The 25,127-nt window shown below is 33.5% G+C and overlaps 3 protein-coding genes across 5 annotated transcripts in view; 1 reads left to right on the top strand and 2 right to left on the bottom strand.

Annotated features, from left to right (window-relative positions):
• On the top strand, positions 1-23,983 carry LOC120352312. Of its 2 annotated transcripts, none has more exons than XM_039432326.1 (2): positions 1-157; positions 23,210-23,983. In XM_039432326.1, exon 2 carries the CDS (start codon positions 23,210-23,212, stop codon positions 23,852-23,854), a length of 645 nt encoding a protein of 214 aa, XP_039288260.1. In that variant the 5' UTR covers positions 1-157; the 3' UTR covers positions 23,855-23,983. The 2 variants fall into 2 exon arrangements, with proteins under 2 accessions (XP_039288260.1, XP_039288259.1); XM_039432325.1 differs by lacking the exon at positions 1-157 and adding an exon at positions 22,310-22,502 and having other exon boundaries at positions 23,210-23,982.
• The window catches only part of LOC111047540 (activating signal cointegrator 1 complex subunit 3), a 103,442-nt gene that overhangs the window by 5,175 nt on the left and 73,140 nt on the right, over positions 1-25,127 (bottom strand). For both annotated transcript variants that reach the window (XM_039432321.1, XM_039432322.1), the window contains 5 exons: positions 11,724-12,617; positions 10,629-10,819; positions 9,059-9,227; positions 7,983-8,237; positions 6,108-6,316 (listed from right to left, as the gene is read on the bottom strand). In XM_039432321.1, the coding sequence (XP_039288255.1) occupies positions 6,108-6,316; positions 7,983-8,237; positions 9,059-9,227; positions 10,629-10,819; positions 11,724-12,617 (1,718 nt within the window). The remainder of the gene's footprint in view (positions 1-6,107; positions 6,317-7,982; positions 8,238-9,058; positions 9,228-10,628; positions 10,820-11,723; positions 12,618-25,127) is intronic.
• LOC120352313 lies at positions 181-3,556 on the bottom strand. The gene is made up of 2 exons (XM_039432327.1): positions 3,122-3,556; positions 181-592 (listed from the first exon to the last, which is right to left on the bottom strand). The coding sequence occupies exons 1-2, from the start codon at positions 3,303-3,305 to the stop codon at positions 228-230; spliced, it is 549 nt and encodes a 182-aa protein (XP_039288261.1). The 5' UTR covers positions 3,306-3,556; the 3' UTR covers positions 181-227.

Raw genomic sequence — 25,127 nt, forward strand, 5'->3', positions numbered from 1 at the left:
ACATTTTAGTAGAATATCTTCAATCAATGCCGTTGGATGAATTAGAAACAGAATACAGAATGTAATTAAGTCATTGAATACCTTAATCAAAAACACTGGACCTACAATATCCTGTTTACCCAACAGTGACTTGAATGATTGAAGTTCAGCATTTCAGGTAAATGTAATGTCTATATTATTATTATTATTATTATTATAATTTTATGGCCTTCATTGGACCACTGTAGTCAGTATCTTCCACCTTTACTCCGTCCTCTCTCAGCCCAATATTTCTTCATTCGTTCAGAAATTAATTTCCTTTCCTCGTCCGAAATCACTCTTCCCATTCTGTGTCTGACTTTGATCTGCAGTCTGGTCTGTTTGTCCTTCAGGATTCTGATGTTGTCCGACTTGTTCTTCAAATCTTCGAATGTTATATTCAACTCTCTCATATCCTCCTTGAGTTCGTCAATCCATTTTATATTTGTTTTACTTTTCCACAACTTTTCAATAATTCTTCTGCTTAGTCTGTCCTCCGAAGCTCTAATCAGGTGACCGAAGAAAGATATTCGCTTTTTTTTTATTGTACTTGTGACAGGTTCAATTTCTTTGTAAACAGTTTCGTTGGAAGCTAATCTCCAGTGTCCATCTACTTGATAGTTCTTGTTAATACAGGTTCTGATGATTCTTCTTTCGATTTTCAGTAATTTGTCTATTGCGATGGTATTGGTAGTTTTAAAGATGGTTTCACTTGCGTAAGTTATTACCGGTTGAGTGACTGTCTTGTAATGCTTCAATTTTGTGGCTATTGATAGTGATTTCTTGTTGTAAGTGTTCTTTGTGGCATACTGTGCTCTTCTCAACTTATTCAGTCTACTGTCCCACGTTCGATTCTCATTGAGATTGTAGGTTATGATTTCACCTAGATATTTGAAACTGTCTACAATCTTTATTTCTTGATCTCCTATACGGATTTTCTTTGCAAGAGGTGGATCAGTTAGCATGAGTTCTGTTTTTTCAAAAGATATTTTAAGGCCAATCTTCTGAGAAATAGTCTGTAGTGTATTTATTTGTTTCTTTGTTTCTTGAATATTGTTAGCAAGCAGTGCAAGGTCATCAGCAAATCCCAAGCAGTTCAAATTTATATTACAATTGAACAACAGTGGCGACAGGCCATCTCCTTGCCTCAAACCTGTTTCTACTACAAAAGATCTGGACAGTTCCCCTCTGAATTTGATCTTGGACGTTGTATTCGTCAGTGTTAGCTCTATCATTTTTATAAGTTTTGGATGGAGTCCTAAGTGTCTCAAAATTTTTAACATTGATCTTCTGTGGATGCAGTCGTATGCTTTTTTAAAATCTATGAATGCAATTGAAAGAGGCTTATTTCGTCTTCTGTAGTACGCCATGATTAGTTTGAGCGTGATTATTTGTTCTGAACAGCTTCTCCATGGTCTGAAGCCACCTTGATATTCACCAAGTTCCTAATCCAGTTGAACTTTAATCCTGTTATATATGATCTTTGAAAAATTTTGTAGGTGCAGTCAAGGAGAGAAATTCCTCGATAGTTGTCTGGGTTGCTCTTGTCCCCTTTTTTGTGTAGCGGATTGATTACTGCTTCAGTCCATTGTTCTGGGAGTGTTTCAGTAATCCAGATCTTTGTGAGTGCCATATGTAGAGAGGTTCGCGTTGAAACACTAGCATGCTTCCATATTTCCGCACTTACTTGATTTTCTCCACACGCTTTGTAGTTTCTCATTTCATTTATTGCTCTCTCCACTTCTTGAAAGGTCGGTGGATTTATGTTCTCAGCTTTTGTTTTTATCGGGGTGTTTGTGTTGATCTGCAGGAGGCTCTTTGGTTCCTCACAGTTTAAGAGCTTATGAAATGCTTCCGCCATTATTTCTGCGTTTTCCTTATTATTATGTGCCACTTTTCCATTTTTATCCTTCAGTATCAATGTAGGAGGATCGTATTTATGTAGCTGCCTACTGAATGTCTTATAATAGTCTCTTGAATTCCTTTTGTGATAATCTTTCTCGATGGAGTTAATCAAATCTTTTGATGAGCTGGGAACATTTTTTCCTGACATTTTTTAGATTGATAAAATTATCTTCTGTCTTCTTATTTTGAAATCTTAGCCAGGCTTGATGTCTCTCTTCAAGCATTTGGTCACAATCTGCATTCCACCAGGTGTGTTTCTTACGTGGACTTAATGGGGCTATTTCTTCTGCATGTTGTTTCAAAATTGGTAGTAATTCTTCAAGGTTGTCTGTCAATTTTGTTGCTTTTGTCATTTCTTGGTATTCTCCGTTTCTAATTAATTTTTGTGGGTCATAAGTTCTTTTTTCTTTAAATGTCCTCTGCTTGCATTTTTTGAGTGGAGTGAATTTTATTTTGATTTTAATCAGATAATGGTCTGAACCAGTGTCCGTTCCTCGCAGAACCTTTACATTATGTATCTCTTTATGAAAGGTCTTATCCATACACACATGGTCCAGCTGCCATTCTCCCCTCTTCCAATCCGGGTGTTTCCAAGTTTTGAGTTTATTCGGTTTTCTTTTAAAATAGGTTGATTTGGAAATAAGACTGTGAGTTCTGCACAGCTCCACAAGCCTTTGACCGTTTCTGTTTGTGTGTTTCTGTGGAGCCCATTTTCCTATTACATCTCGATACTTCCTTTCTCTACCCAACTGAGCGTTGAAATCTCCAATCAAGATCTTGACATAGTTCTTATTTATTTGGTTTATTGTCTGATCTAACAATTCCCATAAGTCTTCCACCTCCTGTACACTCCTTACTATAGAGTTTTTTACATTAGTTGGTGCATGTGCATTAATAATAGTGTACACTTTGTTTGTTGTTTTTAGAGTCAGAGTTGCTATTCTTGATGATTGAGCTGTGAAGTCCATTATAGAATCTATTATTTTCAAACTCACTACAAAACCGGTTCCAAACTGTGGGCATTGTTTAATGACTTTTTGTCCAGGTTTTCCATTATAAATTCTTTATCCTTGAGATTCAAATGGTTGCTCCGTAGTGTTTCTCATTTCCTGTAATCCTGCTATAATAATGTTCTGCTTATCGAATTCATCCGTCAGATTCTTTAGTCTCCCTGTCTTCAGTAGAGAGTTAACGTTATGAGTTGCAATGTAGTTTATTTGTTTATACTTGATCTTTTCCTTTCGTGTTCGGACAGACATGAGTGACTTTGAATGTTGCGATACGTTTTTGTCTTGTAGTTGGCCACCCACCGAATCCGATGTAGCCTTCTCCTGTCGTGTAGCACAGGACGGTGGAACATTTTTCCTATAAGACCTTTCCATATCTGACTTTCAAAGGTTGTCAACCTTGTGTGGAGTAGGGACTACTCCGAGTTACAACCACGGTTGTTAACCGCAGAGGGTAGTTATCAGCCGCCACTAACATGTGAAACAGACGCTGTCGGGAAACCGCCACTGACATATGGAACCGTCGTGCCCTGGTTCGCTAATTTTGGTCCGCCCCGAGTATTTTATTTCCCCGGTACCCACCATATCTGGTGAGCATTCCACTATCCGCCACCTGTGGAGGCGCCCGGTAGGAGATTAGCAACTCCCCCGAGGTAATGTCTATATAATATAATTTAATCACGTTTTAAAGAATGTAGTATAACCTTATACATTTCATGCGGTAGGCTTCTAGGCGCTTGGCCAGAAAGGCCAAATTAACACGTTTACTCATGTATTCACTAAAAAAAAACATGCTGAAACTATATTTTTCACACTAATATAGAGTATAAAATATCATTCAGACTCAAACTTGAGAATATTTGGAACTGGACTAAATAATAAATTTTCATAGAATGGTCAGGTTAGACTTAAGTCTGTCCTGAGGGCTGATCACTAGCCTAATCCTTAACCAGTCCTTGGCCTATTAACTTATTTATTTACATCAATATAAAAATTATAACATATATAGAGGCTTACAGCTTTGATCGCATAGACAAATTAATCAATAAAACAAAGTAATGGGCACCTTATAAGTATAAGCAAAGTTTTGCTGCATAACTTCTGTGTTTTTGGATAGAGAATATTAAACTGTTAGTCACGGCTGAAGTATACAGTTTGTGAGGCTCATAGATGGATCAAAATACATCTATAAAGCCAAGTGTTATGGCCATTCCTACACTTGCTGATGACTTCCTGTAGATGAAGTACTATTATAATTGAATCTCATATAATGTTATAATACTCATTCTATTGTCATTTAGACTAAATTTAAAATAATTCTGTTGTGGAATGGTTACAATATTCATTTTCAGCATTAAAAATACTACAGATTTGCACAAACAAACATTTGATTGAGTATAGGTCATGTTCACCGTTTATTACTGACTTTTCACGTTCTATGGTAACTGTAGGAAAAATGTAATGTGCAAAGTTTCTTTGCTGCACTCAAGAAACCATTATTCCGCACTCGCCTAAGGCTCGTGTGTAAACGTTTCTTTCGGTGCAGCAAAGTGTCACTTTGCGCACTAGTTGCACAAATAACTATTTTCTACAACTGCGCGTAAAAAAAAGAATTTACATACTCAATTCTCCTCGTAAAACAGCTTATTTCTGAGGAGAATCTACTTTTTCGCTCGCTAACCATCCGCGCATGCGCCGTAGATTTTCTTTACGCTCACTAATCATTCGCGCATGCGCAGAAGTTTCTTTACGCTCGCTAATCAGCTGATGGTAAGCAGCTCGCCAAAAGGTCAGATCTTAACCTAAAAAGTCGGTAATTGTAACTCCGATATAAGTAATTTAACAGGTTTGGGCAGTTTTAGAAAAAAAAATTGTATGTAATTCGCACGTAATGCTTCTTTATCGCTCTTGCAAAATTATCACGCTCCGCTTCGCGTCGCATGATAACTGTTATGCGCGAGCGATAAAGTCGCGCATTACGCTCTTAATACATAAATAGCTATTTTTATTTATGAGTAAAAACAACGTAAGACATGAATACTAATATCAATTTCGAGTAAAAAAATTTGTCACAATTTTGTATTAATTGAAATAACGAGAAACTAGTTTTGAAATTAATACAATTATCATAACAATTAATTGAATGAGACTTGTATCGATTTTAAATAATACAATAATCAATACAATAATTATTGATAAAGGAAAATCCAAATTAAATGCTGTAAATCACCCCGAAGACTTGTGCTACTGCAAATATTGACAACAGGTTAAACAGCTAGATGGAAATTCGATGAGCGCTACTATACAAAAATTATTTGTCAGCCCGGGAATCGAACCCAGTACCTCCTAATTACCGGTCAGGAATGCCTACCTTTACACCAAACTGACAATCTCTGAATAGCAGAGCTCATTTTATACGAAGCCATAGCGGCCAGCCAGTCTACAGATGGAAATATGTTTTTAATCAAATTTAAATACCCTTATATTATTATCTGAAGAGAAAGGGTAAATCATATTAATATACCCAGAGTCCTTCTGCAATATCAAATATTAACAGAGAGAAATTCATGAAATAGTAATTTATATTTCCAATCATTATACACTTGAATATCAGCCAGAAAAAAACACTGTAATATACAGAAATTCAGTATTGACATGCTAACAACAGAGGAAAATTCATAAAATATTATATTATTATGAGAGTATTAATAAGTTCATTGAACCTTGAACATTTTCGAACCTGGATAGCGAAAAAAATAAAAATGTGAAATACTAGTAAGTCTCTTGTTGGAAGAATTCATTGTATAGAAGGGAGCTTGAATACTACCGTAATGTAATATTTGTACTTTGGAATTTACATGTATGAATAATATTGAATCTTAACTTTATATTATAATCAAGAGTTATGGTTATTGATATGGGATTATTAAATATATCATATTTATTATTAAACATATCATATAATAATATAGGATTGAGGATTAATATAAGATATAATAATATAGAATATTATTCTCATATAAAATAAATAATTTAATTTTAAAATTCTCAAGTTCTGTTCTGTGCTGTCAATTTTCAGTGCGGTAATTCGCAGGTGAATATTAAGATGCTTATTAAAATCTCATTACATTAAATAATATTGCACTAGCGAAGTGAATTTTGTTGTGAAGGACTTACTTGGAGGGATTGAGCTTGGCGAACTTGACACAGAGAGTGTACTCTTGCCCAGCCACCAGCGAAGTTCTGCTCGACAACACGCACTCGCCCGAAGCTAGATCAGTCTTGTCCAAAACCTTTTCCTCTTCATCACTTCCAGCATCTTTCCAGCTTCCTCTCAACGCAACCGACATTCTTATGTCGGGCAGGTCTTGCAGCACTTTGTAGATCTGAAATAATTAAAATTATAACTGTTGAAAAATGGTGGAATGAAATATAAAAAAATGAATTTTAAAATCACATATATCTCTACAATTTACAAATGTTTTTAAAATCACTCTCTTGACATCATTATTTTTTCTATCTAGAGCTGCTTAGAGACAAAGAGAGTAGAGAAAGAAAGTTACTGGCGGCCAGTGCTTTTTTATAACGTTACTTTCCACCAATTTACATTTACCAAACATCGGTCTAAATATCAATTATTAATATCCAAATTGAATGCAGCCAATAAATAATTATTATTTATTAGCATTTTGATGAATACAATTTCTCATCTATTTTCAATATATGTAATCTGTCAAAATGTGAATTAATGGTAATTGACGGAAAAACAATGCACTGATCGCCAGTAATTTCCCGTATCTACACTCCCTGTCTGAAAATGTATTTCCTACATTCCCCTCAATCTATTGATGGCTCTTGATATTTAACCTCTCTGAGTTGTCATTCAATTGGCAATCTGAGTTTCATCTATTAGCATTCAATTGAGTGTCACCTTCCTTAGGAAAATTATCATTCAATTAATTGCCTTTATGAACCACGCAATTACTCAACATAGAGAAATGATAGCACAAGAAGATATCCCTAGTAGTCTCTCATACTTTGCCGTTCTTAAACTCTCACCCCAACAACACAGTAATAATTGACAGTAATCGGCTTGAGTTAATAAAAAGTTGGCTTGAAATATGGAACATAAACGACCCATACCATGGAATATCTTCCACCATGCTATCTTTTCACTATGACATTACGTTGTGATGTGTGTCATGTGCTACTTTTCCATAATGAAAACACAAATTTAAATTGTCCAACACTTTTATTATTCTATATATAATACAATGTGAACAGAACCTGGTTTCGTGGCTTCACTAGCCACATTTTCAGCTGTTTTTTCACATTTTCAATTCAAAATGGTTTACTTAAAGTTATTACATGTATGATTTGTTATGTACGCGTATTGTTATTCCAATATTTGTTGTGTTATCATAGAGAAAATGAAAACACAAATTGAAATTCAACAACTATTATTATTATATAATAGTATATAAACAGAACCTGGTTTTGTGGCTTCACCAGCCACATCTCTAGCTCTTTGTTTACAACTTGCTGTCTACACAAGAGGGAACAGAAATTTCTCTGATTTTTCTAAAGTTTCTTATTTTTCAGAAATTTCTCTTATTTTTCTTATTAAATTTCTCTAGAAACCAGGTTCTGTTTATATACTATTATATAATAATAATAGTTGTTGAATTTCAATTTGTGTTTTCATTTTCTCTATGACATAACACAAGAAATATTGGAATAACAATGAGTGTACATAACAAAACATACATGTAATAACATTAAGTGAACCATTTTGAATTCAATTCAAAAAGTTATTTATTTCATAAGTCGTACAAGCAATTACAGTGGTACATCATAAAATAAGAATACACTTTACAATACACTTTCAGCACCACAGAAATGACAGCAGATAAACAAATATATATTAAGAAATATTTACTCTCGCAGAGGCATTACTGCCTGTGTACGAGAATGAGTCTAAGGTAGGAACAGGCACTAAAAGAGGATACGAAATATCCATTTTCATCGAATCTATTACTGTAAGTAGATCACCTGCTCGATCTCGGCCTCAGTCAACTGGGCCGACAAGATGGCGACCAGGCCCTTGTAGCGGATGCGCAAGAGTGCGGGCAGCATGGCCCACTTGCGGTGTCGCCTGAACAGCCGCATGAGGGCGGGGCTGAGGTGGGGCAGCGTGGTGAGGGGGGAGTCCTTCAGCCAGCGACCCTGCACTACACTTTGCATCAGCTGCTGCAGTCGCAGTGTTGTCGCCAGCCACCCTTGTTCCGCGCTCACGTCTATCATCGCCTACAACGTCAACATACAGTACAACCCAATCCATCTAGTCAACTCAAATTCTACACTAGACTATACTAGAATAGTAATATTAATAGAGTGGAATGGAAAACACTATACTTGTACTAGAATAGAGAAGAATAATAAAGAATAGAAGAGACTAGACTATTCTAGAATAAAATAATAAAATACTCGAATAAAATTGAATAATGTCCATGACTGGACTAGAATATAAAAGAAAAGACTATACTGCAACACACAGAAAAGAAAAATAAAATTGAATAATGGATATATGACTAGACTAGAATATAAAAAAACTGGACTATACCGCAACATACAGAGTAGGACGTCAACGAAATCCATTAGAATAGAGTCTAGTCAACTCAAATTCCAGACTAGACTAGACTAGAGTATAATAGCAATAGAGTAATGGAGTAGGATAGTAATATCAATAGAGTGGAATGGAAAATACTGTAATATACTGTACTAGAATAAAGAAGAATAATGGAAAAATAGAAGAAACTATACTATACTAGAATAAAATAGAATAGTAAAAATATGACTAGACTATACTGGAATAAAATAATGAAAGACTTGGATAGAATAGAATAATGGAAAAATGACTGAACAAGAATATAATAGACTGGAGTGTACTGAAATAGAACAGAGAACAGAATACGATAAAATAAGATAATTAATCAAAAACGCCCCTAAATTAAGCTTGTAATTTATTTAGAACAGAAATTACACTTTCCATACACAATTTACAATCAATGTAAGAGCTGTTGAACTGATTGAGTTACAATTGTGTATGACTTGATGCAATTGATTACCTGAAGAATACGTATTGCTTGATCGAGAACCGACTTGAGATCAGTGTTATAGTCGGTGCAAGGCATTGGAATACGACTGAAGTAGGCCTGCAGCAGCAGGAACGCCTTTGTGTGCGGCGAGTCAAGAGTCAACTGGTCGACCGGCAGAGGACATTCTTTTGCCAGGTTCCTGCAATTTCAATACAATTCACCACTATTCATTTCAAATAAATGCGATTTTTATTTTTATACCACAGATAACAGAATTACACTACCGCGTCTTATGGCGTGTATTGCCATCAATGGTTTTAGCAAAGTTTAATTATAATTTTGATATTAATTTTACTATTTACTGGTTTCTTTCCTAATATTCTGAGGATAACTTCTTGAGAAAATAACTAATTTAAAAATTGATTAATTGTAAACATCTTTAATATTTTTTAAGGAATATAAAATAATAGTTGTCAAACATTTGTAAACAATAGTTATCATAACATATCTTCAAGTGAAGACAAAATTATGTTTTATATTTTCAAAACTATTCTTTAATATTCTTAGTGTTTTTGATGAATTATGATAATGATTTTACCTTTTTAGTGTAGTTGTGAAGTTGATATTGAGGTAACTATTCATATAAAATAAAAATATTAAGAAATTGTCAAAAACCAGAGATTTATTGACAATGGTGTAACAACCGAAACCGGTCTTTCTAACTATCAATAAATGTGGTTTTTGACAATGTCTTAATATTTTTATTTATTAATGACTTTATTTTAGTTGTGATAAAATAGAAGGGTACTTGATATATTCTATTGCGTTTCAATACTTTCGGTAGCCCTGAAAATAAAAAGTAAATTAAAACTAGTAGTTCTGTGAACAGTAGACTTAGCGCAGTTAAAAACCACAGTCTTATCTAATACAGTCCATCATAATGAATTATGTCCTGTCATGACGTATAAGCGAGATATCGGTGTGTAAACAATTAATGGCTGTTTGGGTTGTTGTATCGACAATATTTTTTTGTAAACAACTATGCTACTATCATTAAAAGCTTACCGAGTTCAAAACAGATAAAAGTCGTCGGGAGAAAATAATATGCTACTTCGAGTTATCAATTGCATGCGTCATTGCTTGCAATTAATAGTCCACACGACAGCTGATTTTTTACCAAGTTACATTGAGATACTAATTGCATGCAATTAATAATCCACTCGACAGCTGATTTGTGATGAATACTTCTATATTCTGATTTTTACGGTAATATTGGCGTTCGAAGGAGACTCCTTTTCCTTTTGTATTATCCTTCAAATACAAAATTTCAAAAAACCTTATAAATACGTCGTCGCGAAATTCAAAAAGGAACATGCCTGTCAAATTTTATGAAAATCTATTGCTGCGTTTCGCCGTAAATGCGAAACATATAAACATAAAGAGAAATGCAAAACCGTCGACTTCAATCTTAGACCCCACTTCGCTCGGTCAAAAAAAGAAATATCTTCAAGAAGAGAACTCCAGGATTATTGTTGTGTTCTTTGTTCCCTACCGTACTGATGCGATAAAAAGTACATTTTATGGTACATGAATGACTGACCCATTCAAGATGTCCTCATTGTGCCTGACAGGCAGCTGACTGTACTCATGCACTTTGCACATGACATCCAGCAGCTGTTGCCAGGACAGCGTTGGACTCAGATTGTTCCTCAAGTGCAGCATCGTCATGTGCGACAAGTAGTAGTATGACGAAATGCGCCCCATCGATGTCGGCAATACTCCTCTCTCATCCTGAAATAGATAGTAGAAGCAAAACTAAAGCATTGATCGTTAGGAAATATGAACCGTAAGGTAATTTATAAATTAGAATTCGGTTCAATGTTATTTTGAGGACAGTAGTTTGAACGTTTAGAAAGTTCAGAAATCAGAACTTAAAAAAAACAGAGATTTTGAAATTTGAACTCTAGAAATCAGATTTGAGGCCGTGTTCATAAACGATTTTCAAAGTACGTTGTTAGCAGAACACGCTTTAGTGAACCAGACATAAAGATTCTAGTATCTAGTTGAACACTTATGATTGATTGTTGATATTTGAAGTCTGCTTTGTCAAGATTGAATCACATGGAATCATTTATAATACGTGCATCCAACTGCAGACAATGAAATAAACACTAATACTTAATCTGAATTCAGACAATGAATAATACATGATTATGAAAATGTATTTGTTGTAGTAGCCTAATGCCATGTAATTTTGGTCAAGATGAATACTTATGTCTGTTTCATATATCCTGTGTTTTTCGCCCTACAGCATATCTATATCTTGCCAACCTACTGAAATTTTAAAATGGAAATCTTTTCTGATTTGCAATTTTCAAGGTGAATGATATGGTGTGACTATAAATTTGGACTAATTATGTCCGGCTTAGTTAGTTCAATTTTATTCAACTAAATATTTATTAATGAATATTTGGAATACTTGTTAGAGAAAATTAAGAACAGTGAATTAATAGAACTGAAGAGATCGACTTATGAATAAATAGAAGAAGTAGAAGTAAAGTAGATATATAATATTAGAAATAGATATATCATAGAAGAAGTAGATATATAACACAAATAGATAGATAGACCATTACATGTTTTTCTTTTCTAATTATTGTTTTGTGTTATTCAATGAATAAAAATGAGAAATCACCTCTTCGAATGTCACACAGAACGCATCCTCGAGCGTTTTCAGCGACTTCTCAACCAAGCCCGACAAATAATGATTGACATCAGCCGCATCCAACGTCTCCAATCCATAGTAGCTGGGATTCTTCAGCAACCGCCTGAAGAAATACGTCCACGTCAGATAATCAAGCGCTTGCTGGCGATTCTGAATGGAGCCGGCCACTATCTCCGCATTCAGATGATCGGGTAGCACGGCGAGCAGACTCGATTCCACTGGAAAGGGCTCGTAGAGGAACTTTTTGTAGAAATTCTTCTTCACGTCGTGCACAAGAACTACAGCCATCCCTTGGTTGTCGAACTGGGGTCGCCCAGCACGTCCCATCATTTGTAGGATGTCTGTAATGGGCATGTCTACGTAACGTTTGACCTTTCCGTCGAAGTACTCGGTGCCTTTGATGACGACTAGATGCGCGGGGAAGTTGACGCCCCAGGCTAGGGTGGCAGTAGCGATGAGGACTTGTATCTTCTGGTTCACAAACAGTTCCTCGACAGTTTTCCTGTCGCGCTCTTGTAAGCCTGCGTGGTGCATGCCGATACCAAACGCTAGTGTGAGTTTGAGGTTGGGATCGTTGATGGAGCCGATGATCTGATCCATCTCCTGTTCGCTCATGTGCATCCACTGCTTGGGGTTGTCTTCGCCGGCGAGGAAGGCGATGAGGTCGAGGGCGGTGAGGCGCGTTTGCCGCCGAGAGGACACGAAAACGAGGGCCGGCTGCGCGGGCGAGTGCTGGCGGATGGCCTGGAAGGTGGGTCGGTTCATGGTGGCCATGCGCGGACAGTAGTGTTTGCCCGGGAAGCCGGCGATGTGCACTTCCAGCGGCACTGGGCGCACTGACGGCCTGAAGTTGTACAGCCCCATCTGCCAACAAACAACTTACCTCTTAATAGCATCCAAATGGTAGAATTGAAAAACTTCATTCAATTACACGAAAAAAATAAGAAAAATAGCACATACTAGCAGGCAGGGCACCCGTGCTTCGCTACGGGAATTGAAAGATAAGATTATTTTTGTGCAACATTTATAATCTAAATTCTATCAAAATTGTTACAATAGTTTTTGAGATTAGGCTACAACTTGGCATGAAAATTATTGAGTCAAATCATTCGAATAACTTGAATTGATGTGTTGGAAGTGTTCTGTAGAATATTAGTCTGATTGCAGCGAATTTTGTGGAGTATTGGGCGGGGCTTAAAAGCCAACCTCGACTTTATTCATTGGCAATTAATATTTCCTGTTGACAGTTATCAAATTAGCAGTGATCATGTTATTTTTGATTTTGCTCGATGCAATTGAAGAATAAATTCACAAATTAAGTTGATTCGGAATTTGATGACTCTGGTATCCATGGATCTCTTGCTTATTCTGGAATTTTCGGCATAGCCTGTCGCTTTCTTTTCGTTTCACTTATCCAAAAGTGTAAAAGCAGCCAATCCACTGATTCTTCCTTACATGGAAGTCCATTCATAATAGTTAGAATAACATTTATTGTGGATGATTTCTCATGTCCTAAATTTTACTATAATATAATATTAAAGTGGGATCAATTTAATGTGAATTTGCATAAATCTGAATAGAGTTTATTCAATCACTTTGTTTATAAACTACCATTATATGATTTCTTTCTTTGATCTTAGCTTGAACCAAAAGTTCAGGGAAGAAAATTTGGATGTAAACTAACATGTAACTCAATTTAATTTCTATCTAAATTGACAACTCTATTTTTTACTTGTGATCTATCAATATCAATAGGTTTGTCTTGTGTCATGTAATGCATCATGAAAGGAAATAGGAGTAGCTGATGGAATATCATATTTTTTTCGATTTAGTTTTTAGCTGATCTTGAAACATGAAAATATCAGGCCCATAAGCACAAAAGCCTGTTCAATTTCAATCGGAATTAAATTTCATGAGAATTAATCAGAGCAGGTTTTTTTTCAATAGAAGGCTTCTCTGATTGGTTCTCGTGGTATTTAGTCCGGATTATGAATTAACAGACAGTGCAACTGGCTCTCTCAAGGCCATGGCTGCGTACAAACATGGATCAACAGAGGAACCAATACAACAGAAGCTGAAGAAATTAGTCGCATTTCTATTACTTCACAATGAACATTACATTCAACTACCATCTGTTTGGAAAGATCGATTTTAAATTTATTTTGCTATCATTCGATCACTTTCTGAACCTATTCATCCAGATGTTCCATGAATACTGAAATGTTTTAAAATAAGGTCACCAAATTTATAATCCAGCTATTATAATCTTTTTTATTTGCTCATACCCTCTTACGTTTTCAACAGTCTATGGAAAACTTTTTTCTGATCAGCTGCTACTTGAGGGACCAATAATCCTTTCTCAAGGAACTTCAGCGAATCTTCCCAGAGTTGAAACCTGTTCCAAAATAATGTTTTTTGTCGCAAACCCACTATATTCCTGATTTAATCAAAATCGTTAGAGCCGTTTTCGAGATCCGTCCGACATACATACATATCCACAAACACACATATTCAAACAGGAATTGCTTTCTTAGTATAATTGACTTCAATGATTACGATTTCATTCAATGAGAGCTTATTTCACAAAATAATAACAGCTGGCATCAAAAGTAAAAATGTCAAACATGATTGAAATTGAAACAATAGCGATCATCAACATTATTATCTTCATGTGATCTAAAGTAACCAAATTATAGAAAGATTCACATCAATGTGTCAGCATTGTTTGAATGGGGAGCATTGATGCTATTGATGAGGAATACTGACAGTCAACGAACTGTTGTGCATATTCTACAATATTTTTTTCGAAAGCTACCTTCTATTTTCTCAATGTTTGAGAATCTCAATGTTCAACAATCAATGTTTGAGAATAATTGATTCATGGGAAAAGCGCCTTACTTCTATGGGAGATATTTTTACATTAGGAAAAGCAGCAACAGCTACTTGGCCGTTTAAATAAAAAACACCTTTCTTTCGCCCAAGTTAAATTTTGGCCGAATTTCCTCATTCTTTGCAAACAGAGTCCACAACGGACACTCTGAAGTTTTAAAAACACCTTCCATATATCATACTGAATTATTAAAATTTCATCGAAATTGTTTAAGCAGTTTTCGTGATCTGTCGGATATACTAACAAAATTAGTCTTGATAGAATAGGATCAATTGATAGAAGCAACTCCCATCATAAAAGTTTTTTTATGAAAAATAAAAATTATCTATACTCTCAGGTATTATTATTTATTCTCGATAAATGCATTTTAATTAGTTCTTCAACTTGGTGCCAACCTAATGAAGTCATCTCAACTTGATGCCAACCTGACAAAATTATTAATTTAGTTGCCAGTCAACAACACTGTTTCGAAGAGGTACTCTCTCTAGATTAAAATTCTATAGTAACATATGATATGGACATTTTCAATTATAATTAAGAGATTGGGAGAAGAAGAATATACATGCTAAAAGACGAACTTTAAACCCTTAAAAACCACCCTTAGAGTTGAAATATCGCCAAAAGATTTCTTAGTGAGCACCTAGGACGTATAAGGAAGCTATATTCCAAGTTTTGTTGCAATCCATCCAGTAGTTTTCCAGAAATCGTGATCAGTGAGTGAGTGAGTGAGTCAGTGAGATAAGAATTTTATAAGTATAGATTACAATAGCACATATATTATAATTTGACTGATTTTCAAATTCAAATTAATTTATTTGCCACAAAAGAAATTGAATACAAATTAATGAAACAAATAGCAATTAAAATATGGCACAACTGGCAAAGAACATCTTGTGCGCCGGCAGTGAGTTGCCAACAACTATGATAAACATTACAAAAGAAAAGGAAAAATTGAGCTTATTATAAACAATTCTTCATTATAAATGAAGAATCAAAAATAAGAATATTGTTTAAAAAAATAAGAAAAATAGCAAATATTATAAAAGCACATGTCCTATACTTTTTGACTATCTTCAGTACACTATGCGATTATAATAATAATGCATCATCTCAGTGGACTCGGTACGGCTACAATATAGTGATGTCATGTTGAAAGGATGTATTTCTTATTTATATAATTGAAATGGTTCCCTACTTATTACCTTAATATGTGCAACTAGTGCGCAAAGTGACAGTTTGCTGCACCGAAAGCAAAGGCGAGGGCGGAATGGTTTCTTGAGTGCAGCAGAGGAACTTTGCGCACGTATTTCACATTTAATTTTTCCTACAGTTACCATTGAATATGAAAAGTGGGTAATTATGGGTAAAATTCCCTGAAATCCATCAAATGTTTTTCTGTGTGATTTTATTATTAATAAAAACCTTAATTTATTTAAAATTGAATAATAATGTAGTAAATGAATGAAGGCGGCACTCATGTGGTGGCTGTCCTCGTTGTCCTTAATATTATTATAACGTGGACCTCACTATGAGTGTTACCAACTTAATTTTGATTTTGCTGCACTGGTGGTGCTCCATATAACCTACTAACTATTTTGCGTTGCCATGTTGCAAATCTGGAGTGCAGAAAATTTTTTTTCCTACAGTTGAAAAGTGACCATTCCTGCACTGATTACAGAACGCAAAGAATCACTTTTCCGCACTAGTGCGCAAAGTATTACTTTGCGTACTCTTAAACTTTGCGTATTATCTTGCAGCCATCACAATCAGCTGTTGACATTGTTGGCGTGTATTTTGAATGCGAATTTGTTCTATCTATATTTTTTCTGATTTTCAAATAAATAAAAATGAGAACTCATTAAATTATGCATTTTGAATATTATTAATTATTCATTATTTCAAATAATATTATTTCATTCATAAATTGATTGGTTGAAATTTTTTTAGAAATTAAGATTTACTCAAAATTATTCAAATTTTCAAATTAATTGGATTAATTTAATTTTTAATTTGAATAAATCATCAATTATTAATTTTCAATTTTAAAATAAATTAAAGTTGTTATTAACAACAAAATCATACAGACAAACATTTCATGGATTTCAGCCATCATTTTACCCATAATCAACCACTTTTCATATTCAATGGTAACTGTGGGAAAGATTTAATGTGAAATACATGCGCAAAGTTCCTCTGCTGCACTCAAGAAACCATTCAGCCCTCGCCTACGGCTCGTGCGTAAACGTTTCTTTCGGTGCAGCAAAGTGACAGTTTGCTGCACCGAAAGAAACGTTTACGCCCGAGCCGTAGGCGAGGGCGGAATGGCTTCTTGAGTGCAGCAGAGGAACTTTGCGCACGTATTTCACATAAAATTTTTCCTACAGTTACCATTGAATATGAGAAGTGGTTGATTATGGGTAAAATGATGGCTGAAATCCATCAAATGTTTGTCTATATTCTGTTATCAATAAAAACTTTAATTTATTTTAAACTAGATAATTCAATTGGAAATTAATAATCAATGATTTATTCGAATTAAAAATTATATTAATCCAATTTATTTGGAAATTTGAATAATTTTGAGTAAATTTTAATTTCTAAATAATTTTTCAACCAATCGATTTATGAATGAGAAAAATATTATTTGAAATAATGAATGATTAATAATATTCAAAATGTATAATTCAATGAGTTCTCATTTTTATTCAATGAAAATCATAAAAAATATAGATAGAACAAATTCGCATTCAAAATACACACCAACAATGTCAACAGCTGATTGGGATGGCTGCAAGATGAATGAATGAATAATTGCTTTTATTTTAACATTGTTTCCTAGATAATATTATACAAGAACATAATTTTAGTTATAAAAAGCATTAAACCCTTGGTCAACGACCGTCAGGGTGAGGTTTGTCATGAGTAGACTCCATAGATAATGCAAGGCTGCAAGATAATATGCAAACTATTAAGAGTATGCAAAGTAATACTTCGCGCACTAGAGCGGAAAAGTGATTCTTTGCGTTCAGTAATCAGTTCAGGAATGGTCACTTTTCAAGGTAACAGTAGGAAAATAACTATTCCCGCACTAGAGCGGAAAAGTGATTCTTTGCGTTCTGTAATCAGTGCAGCAATGGCCACTTTTCAAGGTAACTGTAGGAAAAACATATTGTAGACTAGTCTAGTTTTGTTATAATAATAGTAATATATTAATAATACTTATTATTAATAAAAAATAAATACTGTAAATTAATCTAAATTATTTATCTTGAATCAATTATCGTTGAATGTAGTGATGCCATGAGACTCGAATCAAAATTCAAGACAATTGAGTACACACTCTCGGACAAGTGCTCTATTCAATTTATACGTTAAAACTCTATGGTTTTTGAATAAGAAATATTCTCTCCAAAGGAAACATTAGCCAATTACAAACTATAAAGGTTTTGTTCACAATTTTCTGTAAACGTCTTTTAAATTGGTAACATTAAAATTATCTTGGATATTTCGATAAACAAAATACATACAATAATAGAAATACTGTGACATGGATCACGAAGATAGCCGGTTATAATTACTGCACGTATTTTGAGTATTTGAAATAAACTTCAAATTTATTTTTGATTGTCATTTGTGTTTTGATTTCTTTTATGTATATTTTATTGTGTTGATTGGAATAAAAAGTGATTGAAACACTTTTTTTTAATTAGAACTGATTTTTAATGATAAATCTGGTTCAAGGTTTTTTCCACATCAAGAGGGGTTTTGATTTCATAGAATATTGTTTTATGAAAACCATGAAATTCATTGAAAAAATAAATTATCCACAGCTAATTGATGTTCTAAAAAAAGAATCTTGGGATTGTATAATGAAGGGGTGTGACTTGGAAAATCTAACAGAAATTTTTATTAATAGACTAAATGAACATATAAATACTGCTAAAACTAAAGTTAATCTGCGGCATAAACTACAACCATTAAAGAATTGGATGAGCGTGAATTTGATCAACTGCATAAGAAGACGAGACAAAATGTATAAAAATATGGCAAAACAACCCTAAACCTCGAACTAAGGAACAAATACACTAGATATAGAAACATACTGAGGAATCTAATAAAGAAAGCTAAACAGGATTATTTCAAAAATAAAATAGCACAAAATAAAACAAACTGTAAAAAAATTATGGAGTTGTATTAATGAATTACTTGACAAAAAAACTAGAAACACTAATATTAAAATTGAGCCCACATACTCAACAAGCATTTTTCTGAAGTGGTTAAGACCTATGCTGAGAGATTGCAATTGAATTCTATCCCTAGAAATATCAACCAAGCAAATTTTCCTGAAACCCATATAAATTCTCCTAACTCCTTTTTCTTTTATCCAACGAATGAACATGAAATAATAAACACAGTAAGGACTCTAAAAGATAATTCTTCACCGGGTATTGACAAAATCAGCAATAAATGTTTAAGAAATATATCCAATTATATAGCAAAACCTTTAGCTTTTATTATAAACGAATGTTTCAAACATGGACACTTTCCTCAGGAGTTTAAGTTGCAGGCTTGTTCCACTATATAAGGCGGGAAATGTAAATGATCCATCAAACTACAGACCAATAAGCTTACTTTGCAGTTTATCAAAGGTTATGGAGAAGGTAATAAAAATAAGACTTATAAACTATCTAGATAACCATAACATTATAAATAAAAATCAATATGGGTTTCAGGCTGGGAAGAGTACACAAGATGCCATATCACATCTCTTAAACATTGTTACTGAGAATTTTACAAGTAGTAGGAAGACTCTTACAGTTTTTTTGGATCTGGCGAAAGCCTTCGATACAATACCTCACAAAAAACTGTTAACAAAGTTGGAAAACCTAGGAATTAGGGGTATAGCTCTAAAATTGTTTGAAAATTATTTAAAGGATAGAACACAAATAATAACTATTGGTGACAAGACAGATCAAACAATTTATCAGGATATGGTGTACCACAGGGTACGGTGCTTTCTCCGATACTATTCCTCATTTATATAAATGACCTACTAAATTTGAGTACTGATAAAAGAACGCTTATCTCGTTTGACGATGATACCACGGTAACATTTACAGGTACATCATGGGAGGATTTTTTTCCTACAGTTGAAAAGTGACCATTCCTGCACTGATTACAGAACGCAAAGAATCACTTTTCCGCACTAGTGCGCAAAGTATTACTTTGCGTACTCTTAAACTTTGCGTATTATCTTGCAGCCATCACAATCAGCTGTTGACATTGTTGGCGTGTATTTTGAATGCGAATTTGTTCTATCTATATTTTTTCTGATTTTCAAATAAATAAAAATGAGAACTCATTAAATTATGCATTTTGAATATTATTAATTATTCATTATTTCAAATAATATTATTTCATTCATAAATTGATTGGTTGAAATTTTTTTAGAAATTAAGATTTACTCAAAATTATTCAAATTTTCAAATTAATTGGATTAATTTAATTTTTAATTTGAATAAATCATCAATTATTAATTTTCAATTTTAAATAAATTAAAGTTGTTATTAACAACAAAATCATACAGACAAACATTTCATGGATTTCAGCCATCATTTTACCCATAATCAACCACTTTTCATATTCAATGGTAACTGTGGGAAAGATTTAATGTGAAATACATGCGCAAAGTTCCTCTGCTGCACTCAAGAAACCATTCAGCCCTCGCCTACGGCTCGTGCGTAAACGTTTCTTTCGGTGCAGCAAAGTGACAGTTTGCTGCACCGAAAGAAACGTTTACGCCCGAGCCGTAGGCGAGGGCGGAATGGCTTCTTGAGTGCAGCAGAGGAACTTTGCGCACGTATTTCACATAAAATTTTTCCTACAGTTACCATTGAATATGAGAAGTGGTTGATTATGGGTAAAATGATGGCTGAAATCCATCAAATGTTTGTCTATATTCTGTTATCAATAAAAACTTTAATTTATTTTAAACTAGATAATTCAATTGGAAATTAATAATCAATGATTTATTCGAATTAAAAATTATATTAATCCAATTTATTTGGAAATTTGAATAATTTTGAGTAAATTTTAATTTCTAAATAATTTTTCAACCAATCGATTTATGAATGAGAAAAATATTATTTGAAATAATGAATGATTAATAATATTCAAAATGTATAATTCAATGAGTTCTCATTTTTATTCAATGAAAATCATAAAAAATATAGATAGAACAAATTCGCATTCAAAATACACACCAACAATGTCAACAGCTGATTGGGATGGCTGCAAGATGAATGAATGAATAATTGCTTTTATTTTAACATTGTTTCCTAGATAAATTATACAAGAACATAATTTTAGTTATAAAAAGCATTAAACCCTTGGTCAACGACCGTCAGGGTGAGGTTGTCATGAGTAGACTCCATAGATAATGCAAGGCTGCAAGATAATATGCAAACTATTAAGAGTATGCAAAGTAATACTTCGCGCACTAGAGCGGAAAAGTGATTCTTTGCGTTCAGTAATCAGTTCAGGAATGGTCACTTTTCAAGGTAACAGTAGGAAAATAACTATTCCCGCACTAGAGCGGAAAAGTGATTCTTTGCGTTCTGTAATCAGTGCAGCAATGGCCACTTTTCAAGGTAACTGTAGGAAAAACATATTGTAGACTAGTCTAGTTTTGTTATAATAATAGTAATATATTAATAATACTTATTATTAATAAAAAATAAATACTGTAAATTAATCTAAATTATTTATCTTGAATCAATTATCGTTGAATGTAGTGATGCCATGAGACTCGAATCAAAATTCAAGACAATTGAGTACACACTCTCGGACAAGTGCTCTATTCAATTTATACGTTAAAACTCTATGGTTTTTGAATAAGAAATATTCTCTCCAAAGGAAACATTAGCCAATTACAAACTATAAAGGTTTTGTTCACAATTTTCTGTAAACGTCTTTTAAATTGGTAACATTAAAATTATCTTGGATATTTCGGTAAACAAAATACATACAATAATAGAAATACTGTGGCATGGATCACGAAGATAGCCGGTTATAATTACTGCACGTATTTTGAGTATTTGAAATAAACTTCAAATTTATTTTTGATTGTCATTTGTGTTTTGATTTCTTTTATGTATATTTTATTGTGTTGATTGGAATAAAAAGTGATTGAAACACTTTTTTTTAATTAGAACTGATTTTTAATGATAAATCTGGTTCAAGGTTTTTTCCACATCAAGAGGGGTTTTGATTTCATAGAATATTGTTTTATGAAAACCATTAAATTCGTTGCGCACGAAAATGCAAATTGCATGACGGCGCAAGGAGAAATTCTAAGCATTGTTATTGTAAATAATGTGAATTTGAATAAATAACATTTGAACTTCTCTTAAATGGTTCAAATAGTCACCATCGTCGTCATGTGATTCTCAGTGATATCTGCAAAACTACCAAAAAATCTACAGCTTTTCAAGTTGGGCAGAATTCAATATTCTTCTATACTCCCGTAGTTGCAATATACATTGAAATACATTACGTTACTTTGAAACTTACAACACTTGTAATAACGATACTGCTTCGTAAACTATAATTTACTGTCAATATTTGATAATGACGAAACAGACGGCGTAATTTGTATTGAAAATTTAGTACCTGCACAATTTAGTTTCGATAATAGTTTAATCTCAATGAGACACAAAGTTTCATAATTTTTCTACGCACGCAACAATATTAGAATCCTTCATCAAACACTTCAAATCAAAGGAATGAGAATTATGATGACTTTCAGAGATTTTAGATGGAAAGTGATCGTTTTTTTGACTGGTTTCAAAATTTTACTAGTGAGTAACATATTGGTCTTTCCATTTTCTGTAAACGATTTGAAATAATAATCCACATTTCACGATATGCCATACATTACTACTTATTTAATTAAAATGTTTTCATGTCGATCGAATAATTAATTTTGTAATCATATTTAAAATTTCATTTGAAAAAACACAAACCTTATCAAACTTTGAAAATAAGACAATGTGAGAAATCGATTTTTTCGTGAAGAGAATGTTAAATATACAAGACGGATTCGGGAATATTATATTATACTATTATAATTACTTTTCCAATGAATAAAACTAAACGGTTTCATTAATATTTGAAAAAGTATTTTACAGTAATTGAACATTCTAAAATTCGTAATTAAACCCATAGAGAAGTATTAAAAATACGGAGGGGATTGTTCAAAACTCATGGGATCGTGAAAGATTCAAATTAGAAAGTTAGATTTATCTTCAATTTTATACAGTAACTTTGAAAAGTTCACAAATTTTACTTTCACAAGGCATGTACAAATTAGCATAACATCTTTATACTTGTAGCTTGTTAAATTTTGGAAAACTGATGTACTAAATTTTTATAATTTCAACTATTTTGATAAGTGGTGAATTCGGAAATCGCATGATTTTAATTGTCATACTGAAAACATTTTATAATTTTCTACTCAATAATTTTAAGTTTTATTATTTAAAAAGTTTTTACCTAATATTTTCAGATGAGCGTTACGGTGGAGAGTTTGCACGGAGGTGAAGGATCCCAACTAAATATGTCTTATAACCCATTCTTGGATTACATAGTAATTATGGGAGTTTCTAATAATTTCGCTGATGAACAAAACATGACTCAAAAAGTACTGGAAAGTAATCTCATCCAAGAGTTGCTGCCAGTTGAAGTATTGAAAACTGATCCACTTTTCAACTGGGAGTTCACAACAGTGATTTGTGTAGAAGCAGAGATTGCTAGACACTTGAGTGAGTTTCCAACCCATCTACCAATATTAGACCAAGCTCTTGAATTATGGAGAGCACAGAACCGTGATGCAATACTTGGCAACAATATTGAAAAACTCTCCAAGCGTGATACAAAGCTCGGAAACCGTGATACAAAACTCGGAAACCATGTTGCAAATTCACAAACAGACTCAGTCGCGGATGAGATTCTTCAGGCCACACTCACTGAAAGAAATGTTGAATTGGACTTGGAAGAATTTCAAAATCTCGCTAATATAATAAATTGTAAAATTATTTTGGAGTATTTGTACATGCAGTTTCCAATTGCTAAGAGAATGCTGTTTGCGAAGATATCGAGCTATTTTGAGAGTGGCCAATTAAAGGACTTTGTTGATTTGAATACCATGTAGTCACAAGAACTGATTCGAATAATTTCAAGTCCTGTTACAATTATTAGAGAATATTTCTGTTTTTATTTATCAAAATCCAAGGAAATGGGTAATAAATTATTTATAGAGAAAGTAGCATGCGATTAATGTATCATTTGTGTTATTCATTTTGTCTACCATCCCAATTAAAAAATTATAGTCCATACGTTCATTCTTGGACTAGAAATTTATTGAAGTGAAAAACATAACCTTAGTTTGGAACAAGTTATCTATAAAAATCAGAAGAGAAATACTTTCGGTATGTGCCTGTTTTCACTCCTGATCATTTCATGATTTGTGCGTGTGCCAATAAATGAAGGATTGAAATAATATTGAAAAAATAAATAATCGAAGCTCAGCAGGTTTTGTTATACAGAGTGAGTCATATGTATGGGAACCCTTTAATAAGTTGGAGACTGTTGTAGTTATAATACTGCAACTTTTGCAGTACATACAGAAACATGCAGTACAACTTATACAGAAAAAGTTGGCAGGTCTGACTTGCTGTTGTTGGCTAAAGAAAGTTTAAGCTCTGTGTTTTTCAGTTATTTACAAAATCATTCTATTTGAAGTCTTGTTTTTTTCTTCTTATTGGATGTATGAGTGAATGGTTTGTGTAATGTTCTTTATTCAGGACGATCGTACGTGAGTACAGCTTACCATAGAGAAAACAATAGTAGTCATGTAGCCAAGTTTTTGATTTCTAAGTGCAATTCAATGGAGCATCAGGCCGTAGATTGTTTAATCGCTCTCTTAGTGTGCTAGTATTGGTGTGTAAATAGAGTGTTATCATCCCCTACTGTGTTAGTAATGAGAGATTGCGACCTTTGAACCTTCAGGTGTGCCAACTAGGTACCTAGGCCTGTCCAAGGGATTTAGGTCCATTATTCAAAGGATTGCTCTGTATCAGAGATTGCTGAAAGTTGCTATGTTTTTCGGAGCAGTCTGTCTGTTAACAGAGGAGCTCCCTAAAATATAAAGTACTAGTAGCCATATTATCTTGTTTACTCAAATCACTGTTTATCAACAAGACTGGCTTTATCACTATCATTGGAATGAAGGTCAATGAGTCAATGTCAATTCAACTGCCAAAAATCTCAGCTATCTGTCACCTGAGCAGAGTTCATCGAACTGCATGCTGCATGCATCGCGGAGGAATTGCTGCTATGAAATAATATTATTTTGCACAAATTGATTCTTTTTCTTCATTTTTCTTGTGGAAATCATAAAGAAATAACGCTTAGTCTAGTCCTTT

This window comes from Nilaparvata lugens, chromosome 7 (genome assembly GCF_014356525.2).
Source record: "Nilaparvata lugens isolate BPH chromosome 7, ASM1435652v1, whole genome shotgun sequence".
NCBI lineage: Eukaryota > Metazoa > Arthropoda > Insecta > Hemiptera > Delphacidae > Nilaparvata > Nilaparvata lugens.

What these genes read in the sequence shown, in the direction of transcription:
- LOC120352313 (XM_039432327.1), bottom strand. Translation starts at nt 3,305, where the DNA reads ATGGAAAGGTCTTATAGGAAAAATGTTCCACCGTCCTGTGCTACACGA. An exon ending in AATAAACTACATTGCAACTC is followed by an intron (nt 593 to 3,121) that starts ATAACGTTAACT and finishes ACGAAACTGTTT; the next exon opens with ACAAAGAAATTGAACCTGTC.
- LOC120352312 (XM_039432325.1), top strand. Translation starts at nt 22,428, where the DNA reads ATGAGAATTATGATGACTTTCAGAGATTTTAGATGGAAAGTGATCGTT. An exon ending in CTGGTTTCAAAATTTTACTA is followed by an intron (nt 22,503 to 23,209) that starts GTGAGTAACATA and finishes TAATATTTTCAG; the next exon opens with ATGAGCGTTACGGTGGAGAG.